This window comes from Plecotus auritus, assembly GCF_963455305.1.
Source record: "Plecotus auritus genome assembly, chromosome: 9".
In the NCBI taxonomy this organism is placed as follows: Eukaryota; Metazoa; Chordata; class Mammalia; order Chiroptera; family Vespertilionidae; genus Plecotus; species Plecotus auritus.
Window position 1 is genome coordinate 111,777,650 of NC_137783.1, and position 17,577 is coordinate 111,795,226.

The window sequence follows — 17,577 nt, forward strand, 5'->3', positions numbered from 1 at the left end:
TAAGGTATGTTGGATTGAGGTGATTCTAATCTTAAATTTTACTGATTCTGATACATCTATAAACAAGTCATCTTTGTAAACAGTGCCACTAGTTCTCTAGAGAATCTGATCTATTGATTGGCCTGTTCAACCAATAGGGTTGTAGCCAGTGGATTGCTTCATTTTTCATGCTGATATAGTTCTTTTCATAGCTTCAAAGAGTTGATCTTTCTCCTCTTTGCCAGGACCAAAACGAAAAAATACATCTGTAACTATGACCATGCCAGAAATATACTAACCATAGCATAACAGTCTTTGTAGTAGTCATTAGGTCTGTTGACAAACATTCTGACCCCCCTCTCCTTCCAGGCACATGTAGGATTGTACTTCCCTGGCCTCCTTGAAGTTAGCCATGGTCATAAGTTGAACTAGCCAATAAAATAAGTGATGGGTGGAAGTTTTGACAGCCGGTGTGGAATTCACCAAGTTCCCTATTCCTGTCTCATAAAAGATGGAGCCTCCATCAACCTGCCTTCCTGAGTGCCCAGCAGTATCCCCCTGACAACCCACATTAATCACTGTAGCTTGAGCAAGAAATAAATATTAGTTGTGTTAAGCCATTGAGATCTCAGGGATGGTATTGTAACATAACCCAGTTTATCACAACTGCTACAAACTATACTTAATGTGAGATCACTGCTTATATATCTGTCAAATCATTGGTTTGGAACCTGTTCTAGGATTGGGATCCAGTCCTAGCTCTGACAGAGCAGCTCAGGCCCAGCTCCTCTGGTCAGGTGTGGGTCCAGTACCCCTTTAAGATGCAGACATTTACCCACTTCACAAGGGAAAGAGATTGTTCTCAACAGCCAGATTGCCTGGAGTGCGAGCCCAGCTCTTATGCAGGGGATGGCTTTGACCATGTCCCTTAATTTATGGGCCTGTTTTCACATATGTAAAATGCAAACAATAGTATCTACACCCAATGGGAATAAATATAAAGCATTTAGTAGAATGCCTGGCAGGAAGTGCTATAATGGTATTAGCTGTAAAGGAGTATGGCTCTTGCTGGCCCCCTTCACATCTTCCCAGCCAGCATCCAGAACATGCTGGTCACTCCCATTCCCTCTCTTACTGAAGAGCTGAGCTCAGGACAGAATAGTCAACCCTGGAAGGCTTTGGTCCAATTCAAATGACAAAGTCCTGGGTGTGACTCTACAGTGAAAAATGAAATTGAAAGCTATGAATATGTCCTTGATTAGAAGAATAGTTAAGTGTCTGGCAAATAGCAAATATCAGAGCTAGGAACTGACCAAGTCTCAGTCAATGGAAACAGGGAAGCAGAAGTCACATTCCCATTCACACCAAAAAAATTTGCAAGAGACCTGCGGGATATCTGGTTTATTCAAACTGTTGGACAGAGCTCCCACCATGGGACCTGAGCCGTGGGGCTGAACTGCGTGGGGATGACCAGGTATCAGAAGGTAAAAGGAGCTCAGCTGAGCAGCAGGAGCAGCATTCAGGCCAGGCCAAGCAGGAGAGGCCAGGCCCCATAGAGCTCAGCTCCATTCATGGCCTCAGCATAGAACCTGGCCACCTCCTCGTTGGGGTTGCCCTGTGCCGGGTCAAACCACATCTGGATGCAGCGGCCACTGCCTCGGCTGTAGTTGCTGACTTTGTAGGAGTGACTCCAGATTTCATTGCACAGAGCAGCAGGCGTGGGGAAGTAGAAATCAAAACGGTGGCAGGCAGCCTTGACTGGGCACTCATTAGACCCTGTGGGCAGATGGAAGGCCTTTAGCCACTGGGCCCAGAACTATATCTGGTTCTGCCAACTTCTCAGCTCTGTCCCTTCATATACCCATCTCACACCTCCACTCTCCCCTCCTCTCTCCCCACCCACCAGGCTCTCACCTGAGGTCCAGTTCCAGCCCTTGTGCCAGTTACTCTTGCAGGTGTAGGAGGTGCGGCAGTCTTCCCACCAGCTCTCACAGTCCTCTTTGCACAGGGGCACGTTCAGGATCCGCTCTTTGCGCCAGCTCTGGTTCACCTGGGAGATGTCAGTAGGGGAAAAGGACTCAGGCCCAGGATTCTCAGTAGCCCAGCCCTAAAAAGCCCCCTGAGCTGCAGAGGCAGGACAGGGAGATGTCTGGGAAGCAGGCACGGGGAGGAACTCATACCTCCTGGATCCAGGGCCCCAGGTTGGGGGAGCACTCATACAGGCAGGTGTCCTGGATGAAGTGGCGCTTGCAGGTGGGTTTCATCGGGCCGCAGTGGTCCCAGTTGAATCTGTACAGGTAGGAGACATCCTTATGGGCTTCCTGGCTGGTGTTGACAGAGCAGCAGGCGTTCTTCTTCCAGGGGCTGCACTGGGTGGGGAAGACACAGGACTAAGTTCTTCCCCCAGAAGAGCCATCTTCTCCATTTTCTGGCCCCAGTAGATCATCCAAAGGAAGACTCAGTGGGGAGGGTGCCTTTATGTCTGGCACTTGAGGAGTCCCCATTTGGGATAAAGGCAATTATGATATTGGATTTTAACAGAGTAACAGGGGATGTGGGCAACCTGGAGAACCACTGACTGGAGAAGCAACTATTATTTGTATAGCTCTAAACAGTTTATAAACTGTTTATTCACATTTGAATAAACTTGAATAAATTTCACATTTATTCAAGTTATTTATATTACTCATTTTGCATCCAACCAATATTAATTGAGTGCTTATATATCAGGCACTGGGCTAGATACTAAGAACACTACAGTGAACAAAACATATCAAATCTCTTCTCTCATGTTGTGTATGATTTTCCTTCGGAGTTAGGGGAAGCCAGAGAACATTGTAGGCCTAGAAAACAGCAGGTGCAAAGTCCCTGAGGATTTTGTGCTTTATCCTCTCAACAATCCAGTAAAAACATCATTATTCCAAATTTTACGGAGTATAAGTGAGCTGAACCCCTCGTAAATGGTGGGGTTAAGATTCAGGACAGGAGCCTGATCCAGGTTGTGGTAGGGGGTGGATGTGAAGGGGGCTGGTTTGGCTGTCCTGAGGTCTGGAACCCCAGGCTCGGGGCTTCCAGATAGGTTCGGGAACAGAGGGCCAATGGTCAGCACATGGGCCTGAATATTGGCCTGACTAAATGTGGGAGGCTATCCTAGAGAATTTACTAAATTCAAGGCACGTAAAATGGTAGAAGTGGTGGAGGTTTCTCTTTAGAAATCACTCTAGCCTGGCCAGTATGGTTCGGTGGTTGAACGTTGACCCATGAACCAAGAGGTCACAAGTTCGATTCCCGGTCAGGGCACAATCCCCAGTGGGGGGCATGAGGAGGCAGCCAATCAATGATGTTTCTCTCTCATTGATGTTTCTATCTCTCTATCCCTCTCTCTTCCTCTCTAAAAGTCAACAGAGAAGCATATATACACTGAGTGGCCACTCAATGTATATCCTATATAATAAAAGGCTAATATGCAAATTGTCCCTTCGACCAGGAGTTCGACCAGCAAGCAGGCCGGCCAACCGCCCATGTCCCCTCCCTCTGGCCAGGCTGGCTGGACCCCACCCATGCACGAATTCATGCACCAGGCCTCTAATATATATATATATATATATATATATATTGAGTGGCCAGATTATTATGCATTCAGAGATCATAATAATCTGGCCACTCAGTGTATATATATATTTAAATCACTCTAGATTGGGATTCAAGAGCTGAATGATCATGGACCAATTGCTTCAACTCTCTGAGATGAACTCTAGTACCCACAATCAAGCAAGAGGGGATATGCTATTGGTTTGGGCACTCAGGAAGAACTAAGGAAAATCCATAGGGGTAGGGCCAACCCTACTGCTTTCCAACAACCTAGCCCACACCTAGTGCACTGACACAGACCATGCTTTCAGGCCTCCCCAACTTCACCCATGTTCTTCCTCAAATGCTCCAACTCTTGGTCACCCTGGAAGACACCATGCACCTCATCCCTGACCTACCAGCTAAGGTCAGTGGTTTCTGTCTTCAAAAGAGTTAATTAATATTATGAAAAGCATTTCCTAGCTCAATGTAGGGGTTCAACAAAAATAGCTACTCCCATATAGCCCATGCCCCTCAGAATTACAATCATTTGTCTCCTTCAAAGGTCTGTGTCTGCACCATTTCTTGGCAAAGAGGAAGTATCTCAGAGAGGAAGGGAGAGGGAGAGAGATTGAAACATCAATGATGAGAATCATTGATCGTTTGCCTCTTGCACGTCCCCTACTGGGGATTGAGCCTGAAACCCAGGCATGTGCCCCTGACCGGAATCGAACCTGAGACCCTTCAGTCCGCAGGCTGATGCTCTATCCACTGAGCCAAACGCTTGGGCTTCAGAGAGTTCTTAAATAGAACTTAAAAAGTTCTAAAAATAACCTGGTGGGTACTCACTTCCGGGTGGAGAAAACGAAGTCGTTCTGGAGATAGATGGTGGCGATGGTTGCACAACAATGTGAATGTACTTAATGCCACTGGACTGTACACTTCGAAATGCTTAAAATGGCAAATTTTATGTTATGCATATGGGTTTCCCAAAAAAATGTATATACACACTTTGAATAATTATAAAGGCCGTGTTTGTTAAAATACATTTCATTTTCAAAATTGAGCTATCAGCTGTTAAAGTGTATATACATTTTTTGAGGACACCCTGTGTTTCACCATGCACACACACAAAGCAATGAAAGGTTGGAAATGACTCAGGAGTCATAGGACTGCTGGGCTTCCTCCTCTTCACTTCAAGTCCCTGGAATGAGTCCATGCCACAGTCTTTCCCAGAGAACATCCCCAGCCCTCTAGCAACGTGAAACCTTGTGGGGAGCAGAGTTGGAGACCAGAAGGAATGAAATACTGGCATCTCTCATGAGCCTGGAGTTCAACTTCAAGCTCAGATTTCCTGAACTGCTTCCAGGGGCCTTATCTATGAAATGGGGACCCTGATCTCACCTTTCCTTTTCTGTGGTCTCTGGCCCACAGCACTTCCACTGTTTGTGCTGTCACCCTTCGACCTGTGTACATGCTGTCCTCTTCTAGGCGGCCCCTTCCTGCTTTGTCTTCCTGGAAAACTCTTACTCAGCCTCCAAGGCCAAGCACATCTGATTTGTCACTGTCTCTTCAGAACCTAATGGGGTGGGGGACCTGGCCTGTTTGTATATATGTGCTTCCTAGTGACTGCGAGAGACCAGTCTCCCCTTCTATCTTACCTCTGAGCTCTGCGCTGGCACATAATGAAGGCTGGGAAACTTACTGCCTGTCTCTCTCCTAGCCCCTGCTAATGAGTAGCCTCTCAATCTCCACAGGTATCTGTGGGCCTATTTCTTCATTTGTCCAACCAAGTAGGACATTTGGGCATATTCACTGATAAGATGTGAGGAAAGCAGTTGGCCCATAGTAGGTTCCCCCCCACCTCCCCACCTCCTCTCCCTGGGGAGACCCTTAGTATCACCTTAGCCATACTCCTGCCTCTATCATCCCCCTCGAAGTTGATCTTCCTATCATCCTACTTCTTCCCTTTCTGGGGTCAATCCTTTCCGCACCCTAGACCCCACCCCACCCTCACCTGGCCATGAAGCTTGTCCTCGGGGCTTGGCTTTGTCTTGTGGTACTTGGCGTCCATGCAGACATTGAGCAGATCCATTCTGCCCTTTTGAGTCCTTGGCTGAGCACCCCACACAGCAGTCACTGAAGCTAGAAGCAGCAACTGTGTGATCTTCCAGGCCATGTCCATCTGTTCCTGCCAGAAAGCCACGGTCAGAGATTCACAAGGCCTGAGAGGCAGCAACCATAAGAATCTTGGTCATATTTCTTGTCCCCCTCTCAAGCCCAGATCTTCTCCCCACCCAGTTTACCCCACAGAGCAGCTGAGCCAAGCAATGAGGGGCATGTAGAGGTCTAGGCCAGAGGCGGGGATTCCTCTCCCCACCCCACCCTCAATTGAGGGCACTTCAACATTAGCTTGCTCTGGATCTCTTCTGGATTTCACCAGCCAGTATTTTGTCCACAATGGGAAATCTCTGCCAGCTTGGCAAGTCCTCTCAAATCTGCTCAAGAGAAACCACAGGGCATGGCCTGCCGATGGGGTGAGGGAGTGAAAGAAAGGGACACCTGCCAGCCTTGGCCGCCTAGAGGCTTTTAGGTGCCCAGAGACTGCCAGTGGGGTGGACAGGGAAATTGTCCTAGGGCCAGGTGAAGGCCACTGAGTTGTTCAGTTATGGATCATGGTCCTGGACCAGGTGCCATGGGAGTTGGAAGTAGGGTTGGGAGGCAATGTGGCAAGCCAGTGAGAGTGCAGGCCCAGTCAGCCAGACTCCAGATCCTCACATACCAACAACCACTCCTCCCACACAGAGGGGTCTTGGGAAGTTCCCCCAGCAGAGTCAGGCCTCCAGCTAGAAGGCCAACAGATAAAGGGCATGTGGAGGAAAGCGCTGAGCCAGAGTAGTGGGCCATGGGGACACCAGAGGAAAGTCAGCAGAGAAACCAGCCTCCCAGGAGTCCTGTGGGAAACCCAACCTTGACTCCTACCTCCCATTCCCACTTTCCCCCCTCTCATCTGTCCTTACCTCTGCCCTCGGCCCACCTGGGAACGTAGAGTGGCTCCTCACCTCCCCTCTCCTTTTAAGCCCTTTCTGACTGCTTGGTCAGCCTCTCAGTCAGGAAAGACAGGCAGGCTTTGTCTAGGAAATAGTTCAACTGTTTCACTAAGGGAGAGGCCAGTTAAATAAATTATGGTACATCCACCCAATGAGATTTAACTTGGTAGAAATGAATGAGAAAGCTTTTGCTGTATGCATATGGGAAAAATCACCAAGTGTATTAAGTGAAAGAAGAAAGGTGCAGAAGGGTGTCTATAGGATGCAATATTTGTTTATAATAAAGGAGGAGGAAGTCATAGTATTTTATACAATGTAAGTCCAGATTATTACTCTTTTTGTGATATTCCTGGTTTCATATGTAACTATAGATAGTTACTGATGGTATTCTAAAATTAAACTTTTTATATATTGGGGTGGGGGGGAAAGAAGAGGAAGAACATATGTTTCCTTAAGAAAATTCTGGAATGGTACAACAAATTTTTTAAGTGGTTGCTTGCGGGGAGGGCACAGATTTGGGATGAAACTTTCCTCTGTGAATCATTCTATGCTGTGTGTTGTTTTTTGTTGTTGTTTTTTTTCAATTACAGTTGACACTCAATATTATTTTATATTAGTTTCAGGTGTATGGTATAGACATTTATATAATTAATGAAGTGAGCCCTCTGGTAAGTCCAGTACCCTCCTAGCACCATACATAGTTATTATAATATTATTGAATATATTCCTCTTACCTTATATCTCCATGACTATTTTGTAACTACCAATTTGTATATCTTAATCCTTCACCTCTATCACCCAGTCCTCAAACCCAACTCCCCCCGGCAACCATCAACCTGTTGTCTGTATCTATGAGACTGTTTCTGTTTTTTGTTTGTTTATTTTGTTCTTTAGATTCCACATATAAGTGAAATCATATGGTATTTGTCTTTCTGTGTCTGATTTACTTCACTTAGCATAATACCCGCAAAGTCTATCCATGTTGTCACAAATGGTAAGATTTTATTCTTTTTATGGCTATTTGGGGTCTTTTGTGGGTTCATCTAAATTTTAGAATTGTTCTAGTTCTTTGAAAAATATCATTGGTATTTTGATAGGGATTGCATTGAATCTATAGATTGCTTTGGGTAGTGTGGACATTTTAACAATGTTAATTCTTTCTATTCATGAGATTCATGAGCATGGTATATGCTTCCATTTATTTGTATCTCCTTCAATTCCTTTCTTCAATGTCTTATAGTTTTCTGAACAGGTCTTTTATCTCCTTGGTTAATTTTATTCCTAGTATTTTTTTGTTGCAATTGTAAATGGGATTGTTCTGTTATTTTGATAATGGTGTGTAAAAGTGCAATCAATTTCTTTTTTAAAAATATATTTTTATTGATTTCAGAGAAGAAAGGAGAGGGAAAGAGAGATAGAAACATCAATTATGAGAGAGAATCATTGATTGGCTGTCTCCTGCATGCCCACACTGGGGATCAAGCCTGCAACCAAGGCATATGCCCTGATGGGGAATTGAACTGTGATCTCCTGGTTCATAGGTCAACGCTTAACCACTGAGTTATACCCACCGGCTGGTCTGCAACCAATTTCTTAATATTAATTTTGTATCCTGCTACTTTACTGACTTCAGTTATCAGGTTTAATAGTTTTTGGTGGAATCTGTAGAGTTCTCTATATATAGTATTATTTCTTTTGCAAATAATGACAGTTTTACTTCTTCCTTTCCAATTCAGATATCTTACTTTTTCTTTTTTTCCTTTTTTGATTCTCTCTCATCATTGATGTTTCTATCTCTCTCTCCCTCTCCTTATCCTCTAAAATCAATAAAAATATATTGGGGGGGGGGGGGGGGGAGGAAAGACCTGCTGCTACCTGCCAACCACTGAAAGAGCCTTAGGCACTATGCAAGTTGTGTGAGGTAGGGCCTCAGGTAGTCTACAAAGCTTGTCAAACTCAAAGGCTAACATGGGCCAAATAAACAAGGTTTAAGTTTATGTGGGCCGCAAGAAAACAAAAGCTTTAATTTTCATAGAAACGTAGGTTTATTTCGATAGAGACATGCTGAATACAAATGGCTGAAATAAATGAGTAATCATTAACATAAAATAATAGAACATTTTAATAAAAATTGATATTTTTTCTTGAACATTAACTTACCAGACACTGAATACCTGCACAAATTAATAAGTGTAACTCAAATAAACCTGTTTTTCTTTTTCTCTGGAAGTGAAATACTTCCTGTTGCGCACACCAAACGAGTCAGTACAAAACTAATGACGTGGCAATCAACTGCTAAAGTATTCGCTGCTAGTATTAGTGGAGAGAAATGGTGCGCCTGCGCATAAGGCGTGTAAGGGAAATGAATGCAACATGATTATAGTAATCAATCATTAGTGAACGTTGTAGTTCGTTATTAATAATTATGTGTAACAGGATATTGTAAGAATTAAGTTACGAAATTTTTATTAAAACATTTCTTACATACCGTTATATTGGCTGGGCTGCAAAAATATTGGTTGTGGGCCGAATGTGGGCCGTGAGTTTGACATGCTTGGTCTACAGGGTAGGGCAAATGGTATTCACCAGCTACTACAGATTCAGATTTGGCACCAGTGCTGAGCTTGAACCATACAGCAAAAGTCACAGTATACACCCAAGCAACCACCACCTGCTGGGGGCCTGGAGACCTTTGCAGTGGGGTTGGGACTCAGGGAGTCATCAGGGTTGAACGAGCGGAGTCCACCAAGCTGCTGTCGATTCAGATTTAGCCAACATAGGAAAGATGGTGCCTGCCCACTGGTCTTGTGGGAGGAGGTCTCCAACAAGGGAACAATGGTAACCATCCCTCCAGCCCTCACCCTGAATCCACACAACTCAGTTTCTCCCTGTGTCTCTCTGGCACCCCCTGAGCTTGATCAGAACTTCTTGAGAGTTTTTTAAGAAAGATAGCTGAGCTATCTTAAGCTGGCTACTTGCTGCCAAAATAGTCTCTGGCAGTGAGGGAGTTGGGGCAGGGTCTCAGGGAGTCCTTAGGGTGGAATGAGTGGAGTTCAGATTCGAATAGGCCATGTGGGAGGATGCTAAACAAAGGGAGAATGGCGACCGTCCCTTCAGCCCTCACCCTGAAACTGCACAATTCAGTTTCTTCCTTTGTGTCATTTGTACCCCCTGAGCTTGACCAGAACTCCTCAAGAGCCTTTTTTGTTTTGTTTTAAATATATTTTTACTGATTTCAGAGAGAGGAAGGGAGAGGGAGAGAGATATAGAAACATCAATGATGAGAGATAATCATTGATTGGCTGCCTCCTGCACTGGAGATCGAGCCCACAACCCAGGCATATGCCCTTGACCGGAATAGAACCTTGGACCCTTCAGTCCGCAGGCCGACGCTCTGTCCACTGAGCCAAACCAGCTAGGGCTCCTCAAGTGTTGTTGTGGTTTTTTAAAAAATATTTTTCATTGATTTCGGAGAGGAAGGGAGAGGGAGAGACAGAAACATCAAGCATTGATTGGCTGCCTCCTGCATGCCCCTCACTGGGGATTGAGCCCGAAACCCGGGCATGTGCCCTTGACCGGAATCAAACCCAGGACCCTTCAGTCCGCAGGCCGACGCTCTATCCATTGAGCCAAACCAACCAGGGCTCAAGAGTTTTTTAAGAAAACTGTAGCTCAGCACTCTCCCTCTTGGGAGCAGACCGCACCTTTTCTTTGCTTTCCCCTCTTCCCACCCCCACCCCCCCCCCCACCCCGCCGACCCCCAGGCACGTTACCTTTGCTGTCCTATCTCCTGAGCTCCAAGGACCCTTCTTTTGCTTCTGTAACTTGTTTTCTGAGCTTACACAGCCAACTGGCTCACTTTTAACTACCTCTGTAACTTTCTAAATAAACTTTTTCTTATACTTTGGATTAAAAACTGTCGCTCATGCCAAGGCTGGCTGCTTGCCACCAAAAGAGCCTCGGGCAGTGCAGGAGTTGGGTGGGAGGGAGTCTCAGGAAGTCCTCAGGGTGGAGCAATTGGAGTTCACCAGGCTAATGCAGATTCAGATGTGAGAGTGTGGGAGGAGACCTCAACACGGGAACAATGGCAGCCATCTCTCCAGCTCTCACCCTGAATCAGACAACTTACTTTCTCTCTGTATGTCTCTGATGCCCACCTCCCCCAGAACTGCTGTCCCTCTGCCAGAGCCCAGGGTGAGTTCCTGCAAGAGAGTGTCTGTGTGTGAGCCTTTAAGAGGACACCTGTGTACCTAACCGGTTTGGCTCAGTGGATAGAGCATCGGCCTGTGGACTAAAGGGTCCCAGGTTCGATTCCAGTCAAGGGCATGTACCTTGGTTGTGGGCACATCCCCAGTAGGGGGTGTGCAGGAGGCAGCTGATTGATGTTTCTCTCTCATTGATGTTTCTCTCTCTTCCTCTCTATAAAAAATCAATAAAATATATTTTTTTAAAAAGAGGACACCTGTGTCCTACCTGTGCAGGAGGCAACCAATCAATCATTCTCTTTCATCATTGTTTCTATCTCTCTCCCTCTCCCTTCCTCTCTGAAATCAATAAAAATATATTAAAAAAAAAAAAAAGAGGACACCTGTGTTTCCATCAGTCTTCTGTCTCACCCAGAAAATGGAATCTGCTCTAGGCTGGGAAGTACAATATGGGGCTGGGACCCCTCGCTCCTCAGGGGATACCTCTGCAGCTGAGACATCCTTCCCAACCACCACACCTGTGAGACCAGCCCATTTCGCATCTCTGTGCCTCTTAGCAGTCTCAGCATGGCCTCTTCTTTATATCCTTAGTTATAGGACTTCTGTTCAGCTAGTCTGCAGATGGTTCTCCAGGTTGATTGTTCTATAATGTATTTATAATTTTGATGTGGTCATGGAAGAAGGCAAGCACAGCATCTACCTGCTCCATTATCTTGACTAGAACTGAAACAAGCTCTTTAACTTGGTCCCAACTGCTGGCAGAATAATGCAACACACATAGGCCACTACCTGAAAGCTTATGTGGCTTAAAAGCATGCACTCCCTCTTTATATACTGTTATGATTTTTGAATCATATAAATTCATGCCTTATTTAAATGTAATATACATGTATGCATATATGTATATAAATATCCAGAATGTTAAATAGAAAAATAAGATAGAGTGATACATCTGATTTGTTACCATTTATGTAAATTTCAATAATAAGTGTATGCACACAACAATACTACATATCATTTATGAATGCTATTCACATGTTTGCAAAAGCATAAACATGAGGCCATCAATAGTTCTAGTTCCTTGGGTAACTGCCAGAGAAATTCTGTGCATTTACAAGTATTTTATGCATTTATACTTATCCCACTTTTGTGCACAAATGATAGCATAATGTCTTACACTTTGCTTTTTTGGGTAGTTTCACTGTACATTTATGCTTTTGACAAAAGAAACAAAAAACCTCATAAAGCCAAGTTATCCACCATACACACTTGAATAATATTGTCACATCTGATAGCATAATCTTCAAGTTATTTCTTTATACCTTGTACTGTCTGAAATTAATTTAAATGTTTTCTATGCCAAAAACCCTTTCATTAACCATTATAAAAATAAGTTAAGAAAAAAGTTTACTTTTTTTTGTATTAAAAGTGCTTCAGAGAGAAACCAAGATGGCGGCATAGGTAAACACCTAAACTGCTGCCTCGCACAACAATTTCAAAACTACAACTAAAAGACAGAACGGACACCATCCAGAACCGCAGGAAAGCTGACTGAGTGAAAATTCTACAACTAGAAGGAAGGAGAAAAGCTCACAGAGAATTGGAGGTACGGCAAAGGGTCTTTGTGCGCGCAGAGAGGAAGGGCGGCGGAGTGCCTGGCTGGCTTTCTCTGGCGGAAGGGGGAAGGGAGCCCCCGACCGCATTGAACCCCAGTTCTGACTGCACTGAACACCTATTCCGGGCGAGCCCCTGGGGACCCACGCTCTTGTGGGGGGAGTCTGGACTCTCGGGCGGAGACTCGGGAGCCGGGGAAGGCGGAAGACTGAAAGTCCGCTCGCGCCAGTGCGCACAAAGGCTGCGGGAGGCTGCCACAGGCTTTCCCTAGCGGAAGGGAGTGAGAGGCTCCTGACGGCACCGAACACCAGTTCTGACTGAAGTGAGCCCCAGTTCTGACTGCAGTGAACCCCAGTTCCAGGCGAGCCCCTGGAGACCCACGCTCTTGTGGGGGGAGTCTGGACTCTCGGGCGGAGACTCGGGAGCCAGGGAAGGCGGAAGACTGAAAGTCCGCTCGCGCCAGTGTGCACAAAGGCTGCGGAGGCTGCCACAGGCTTTCCCTAGCAGAAGGGAGTCAGAGGCTCCTGACGGCACTGAACACCAGTTCTGACTGAAGTGAGCCCCAGTTCTGACTGCAGTGAACCCCAGTTCCAGGCGAGCCCCCGGAGACCCACGCTCTTGTGGGGGGAGTCTGGACTCTCGGGCGGAAAATCGGGAGCCGGGAAGGCAGAGGACTGAAGGCACACACGTGCTAGCAAGGGCAAGGCTGATGGGAAGCCAAGACTGAGACTCCACCCCATCCAAGCAGAGCACAGAGGCTATTGCAATTTGGCAAGTCTAATCCTATAAGGCTGTCTCCAGCACCGGACTTCTCCCAGCATAGACACAGCTGATCCTTACAGCCAACTGGCCTGGAGGTCAATTCTTCCCAGTGATACCAACAAAGATAAAGACTTAATTACAACAAGGCTGTACACACAGTCCACAAAGGGGTGCACCAAGAGTGTCCACCTCAGGTTAACTGGGGAGGCAGACCCACTGGGCCAAATTGGAAACCTAGCACACAAATCTACCAACTCAGGGAAGCAGTGAAAATGCGGCGTCTAAGAATCAGATCACAAACGAAAGAAATGGAGGAAAACAAACGACTGGATATAGAATTCAAAACCACGGTTATAAGGCTTTTTAAGAATATCCTAGAAAAGGCCGATAAATATAACGAGACCCTCGAAGAGATGAAAAAGGACCAACTAGAAATTAAACATACACTGACTGAAATAAAAAATATTATACAGAGACCCAAAAACAGACAAGAGGAACACAAAAATCAAGTCAAAGAATTGAAATACAAAGAAGCAAAAAACACTCAACCGAAAAAGCAAAAAGCAAAAAAAAAAATCCAAAAAGTTGAAGATAATGTAAGAAGACTCTGGGACAACTTCAAGCGTACCAACATCAGAATTATGGGGGTGCCAGAAGAAGAGAGAGAGCAAAATACTGAAAACCTATTTGAAGAAATAATGACCGAAAACTTCCCCCACCTGGTGAAAGAAATAGACTTACAAGTCCAGGAAGCCCACAGAACCCCAAACAAAAGGAATCCAAAGAGGACTACACCAAGACACATCATAATTAAAATGCCAAGAGCAAAAGACAAAGAGAGAATATTAAAAGCAGCAAGAGAAAAACAGTTAGTTACCTACAGGGGAGCACCCATACGACTGTCAGCTGACTTTTCAACGGAAACTATGCAGGCCAGACGGGAGTGGCAAGAAATTTTCAATGTGATGAATAGCAAGAACCTACAACCAAGATTACTCTACCCAGCAAAGCTATCATTCAGAATTGAAGGGCAGATAAAGAGTTTCACAGACAAGAAAAAGCTAAAGGAGTTCATCACCACCAAACCAGTATTATATGAAATGCTGAAAGGTATTCTTAAAGAAGAGGAAGAAGAAAAAAGGAAAGATAAAAATTATGAACAACAAATACATATCTATCAACAAGTGAACCTAAAAATCAAGTGAATTAAAAACCTGAGGAACAGAATAATCTGGTGAATACAATAGAATCAGGGGCATAGAAAGGGAGTGGACTGATAATTCTCAGGTGGAAAGGGGTATGGGGGGGTTCATAAAGAGACTGGACAAAAATCATACACCTATGGATGAGGACAGTGGGGGGTAGGTAAGGGCAGAAGGTGGGGTGGGAAATGGCTGGAGGGGAACTATGGGGGAAAAAAGGAGAAATAATTGTAATAATCTGAATAAAGATTTATTTAAAAAAAAAAAAAAAAGTGCTTCATCTTTTGTCCTTATTTCTCAAATGCTACTGCACACAGTAAAATTGCTACTAAGCTAGGAAGACAAATGGTATGGCTCCTGTTTTGTTTCGTTTTTGTTTTTTTATCATGTGTATTGGTATTTTCTCATTATGATTTTGGGAAAACCTCCAAGTTCTGTCATTATTTACTCAACTGGTGGAATGCCTCTCCTGGGGCAGGGCCTGTGGTTTCAGTCTGTTCTCAGGACATGGTCCTGCCACAGGTAAGTCTGAGGGCACAAAGTCAGCATCTGGTTATGAGGTGCTCACCTTGCCCCATCTCCTTCCCAGGGCTCCATCATTGCTGAGTACTGACCATAGTCTATTCTCCTTCCATTGTATCAGCCTGTGATCATCGCTGTTGATGGTCTTAGTATCTTCACTTCCTAAATAGGGACATGTAGCCATTTTCCTTCTCTTAGGAGTAGTTTGAAGGTATATATCCAAGTATTTTGTAGCCTACTAAACATTAACGTGCATGATCATACTGATAGTCAGATACCAATTCGAATAATGGGTGCTTTACTTACATTGTTGTGTCTTGTAACCCTCACAGTGCACTGCAAGGTTGACATTATTATTCCCAACATACAGATGAGGAAACTGAGGCTCTGGGAGTTAGGTGAATTCTCAAGTAGCTAGAAAGGGGAGGAGTAGGGATTCAACCCAATTGGCTTAACTGCAAAACCCATGCTTTTTTTCACAGTAATACTATCTCCAGATACAAGGTCTTATTTTCCTACCCTACCTCCAGGAAATTTAGCTGAGAAACCACAGCCTCTATTTACTTTTTGGAACAGACTTCGGAACGTCTCTCCCCAGAAATTTCCTGGACTGTACAATTGTATTAGTCCTGCTAATGTTTTCCTGAATAATGCAAATAAAGGAAATATGATATTGTAGAAATAAGAGTATCATCTTACCCCAGGTATACAAATCATCCATGACACAAAAAGGAAGGACATAAAATTTCCTTTGCCTTTTTTTAAGAAGCTAAGCAAAACCACAAACCAATAAATATATAAAGGCAGCCTATGCCTGGAACTATGACGAGAGCATGTCAAGAACCAAGGGTTATGATTAATCCACATCTGTGCAGTGGGGGGTTGGGGAGGGACCCCTTTCCCATGTGCTGTGGGTTAAAGTAGGAAACAAATATTTGACTGTTGAGAAGTGAAGTCTATGTCCCCTCCCCTTGAATGTAGACAGGCTCTGTGACTGCTTTGACTAACAGAATATGGTAACAAGTGGTGCTCTGCCGGTTTCCAGCTCCAGGCTTTAAGAGACTGTTATGGACTGAATGTTTGTGTCTCTCCAAAACTCATATGTTGAAACCCTACCCCGACCCATGTGATGGCATCAGAAGCTGGGACCTTGGGAGGTGATTAGGGTTAAATGAGGTGATTAGGGCTAGATGAGATATTAGAGTCAGAAGAAAGTTTCTTCTCTGCTCTCCACCAGTCAGGATATATCAAGAACTCATCAGCCTGACTAGCCTCTCTTTCCACTTTTTTATTGTTTTTGCTTTGATCAGAGTAAGGAAACCTTATCTTCAGTAAGCAATTATATGCAAACCTACCATGCAAATCAAGGCCTGGGTTGCACACCCCTTCTGGGGCTGCTTTCTAGGGGACTGGAAGAGAACCCACAGAGATTGTTCCTAGCTCATCCATCCATCCTAATCTCAGAGTCAGCCCAGAGAGGCCCCAATGACTATTGGTGGGCCAGAAAATAAATGAGGTGTCAAGTGAGCCGGAGGTAGAAGAAAACTTATATACCAGGCAAAGGTACACTCCCTCAGTCAGCCCACCCAGTGGGGCTTTCCAGCCTCCTCCAGAATCCCCTCCGCATGTGCCCAGACAATCTCCTCATTCACCCCGTATCCCAGTGCCTGCTCATGGAGTCTCCTCCCACCTGGAAGGTTTCCTCTTTCCTTTCTTCTCAATGACTATAACTCTAAAGCATCCTTTGAGACCCAGATGAAGTCTCCCCTGCTCGAGGAGGCCTTTGTCAATGTCTCCTTGCCTGCTTCTAAGGATATGCGTAATCCTTTGAGTTCAGGGCACTAGTCTTACAGTAGTCCTATTTCTCTCATGGTGCCTCCCACTAAGATGGCCACAAACAGGCCCTGCGCTGAGCACACCACAACCCTTTCAAAGATCTATGTGCTTTTGCACATGCTATCCTCTCTTGTCTAGATTGTACTTTCCTGGCATTATCTCCTGCAAGGTGTATATCAAAGTATTTCCCTGAGGAGCCTTCCCCACATCCTCTCCCACATATTGCCTTTCTCTTCTCAATGTTCCTACTCTTCTCAGAACCTATTTCCACCATAGCATTTGTAGCATAGAGTCACAAGAACTAATAATTCAATTCCATTAGACTGAAGGAAAAAAAAAAACCTCATATTGTAGAAGCATTTTTTGAGTGGCTACTCTGTGCCAGGTCCTATACTAGGTGCTGAGGAAATAGAGATGAACCAGAGACCTGCCCTCAGGGCTTAATATTTTGCTTTATGCCTTCCAAACTAGACTGGGGCTTCCAGAGGATGAGGACTCAGATCTGATTCTTCTGTGAGTCCCCGTCACCAACCACAGATCAGCCCATAAGAAAGCTTTGAGGCCCAGTTGGTGTGGATCAGTGACTGAGCATTAACCATGCACCAGGAGGTCGATTCCTGGACAGGGCACATGCCTGGGTTACAGGCTTGATCCCCAGTAGGGGCATGCAGGAGACAGCCAATCTATGTTGATGTTTCTCTCTCATTGAAGTTTCTGTCACTCTCTTTCCCTTCCCCTCTCTCTAATAATAATAATTATTATTATTATTTCCCTAATAATAATAATTATTATTATTATTAAAGAAAGCTTGTGAGTAAAAGATTGACTTTTTTGCTC

General features: G+C 44.8%; 2 protein-coding genes across 5 annotated transcripts in view; one reads left to right on the forward strand and one right to left on the reverse strand.

Annotated features, from left to right (window-relative positions):
• ANAPC15 (anaphase promoting complex subunit 15) overlaps positions 1 to 17,577 on the forward strand; it is a 90,932-nt gene that overhangs the window by 61,831 nt on the left and 11,524 nt on the right. The gene's annotated exons all lie outside the window — the stretch shown is intronic.
• Positions 1,356 to 10,567, reverse strand: LOC308234797 (folate receptor alpha-like). 3 transcript variants are annotated; one of them, XM_080643171.1, is made up of 6 exons: positions 10,373 to 10,567; positions 6,570 to 6,683; positions 5,567 to 5,740; positions 2,160 to 2,348; positions 1,894 to 2,029; positions 1,356 to 1,755 (listed from the first exon to the last, which is right to left on the reverse strand). In XM_080643171.1, exons 3-6 carry the CDS (start codon positions 5,732 to 5,734, stop codon positions 1,499 to 1,501), a joined length of 750 nt encoding a protein of 249 aa, XP_080499297.1. In that variant the 5' UTR covers positions 5,735 to 5,740; positions 6,570 to 6,683; positions 10,373 to 10,567; the 3' UTR covers positions 1,356 to 1,498. The 3 variants fall into 3 exon arrangements, with proteins under 3 accessions (XP_080499297.1, XP_080499298.1, XP_080499299.1); XM_080643172.1 differs by lacking the exon at positions 6,570 to 6,683; XM_080643173.1 differs by lacking the exon at positions 6,570 to 6,683 and having other exon boundaries at positions 5,567 to 5,734; positions 10,373 to 10,558.

What these genes read in the sequence shown, in the direction of transcription:
- LOC308234797 (XM_080643172.1), bottom strand. Translation starts at nt 5,734, where the DNA reads ATGGACATGGCCTGGAAGATCACACAGTTGCTGCTTCTAGCTTCAGTG. An exon ending in AGGACAAGCTTCATGGCCAG is followed by an intron (nt 2,349 to 5,566) that starts GTGAGGGTGGGG and finishes TTCCCCACCCAG; the next exon opens with TGCAGCCCCTGGAAGAAGAA. An exon ending in TGGGGCCCTGGATCCAGGAG is followed by an intron (nt 2,030 to 2,159) that starts GTATGAGTTCCT and finishes GACATCTCCCAG; the next exon opens with GTGAACCAGAGCTGGCGCAA.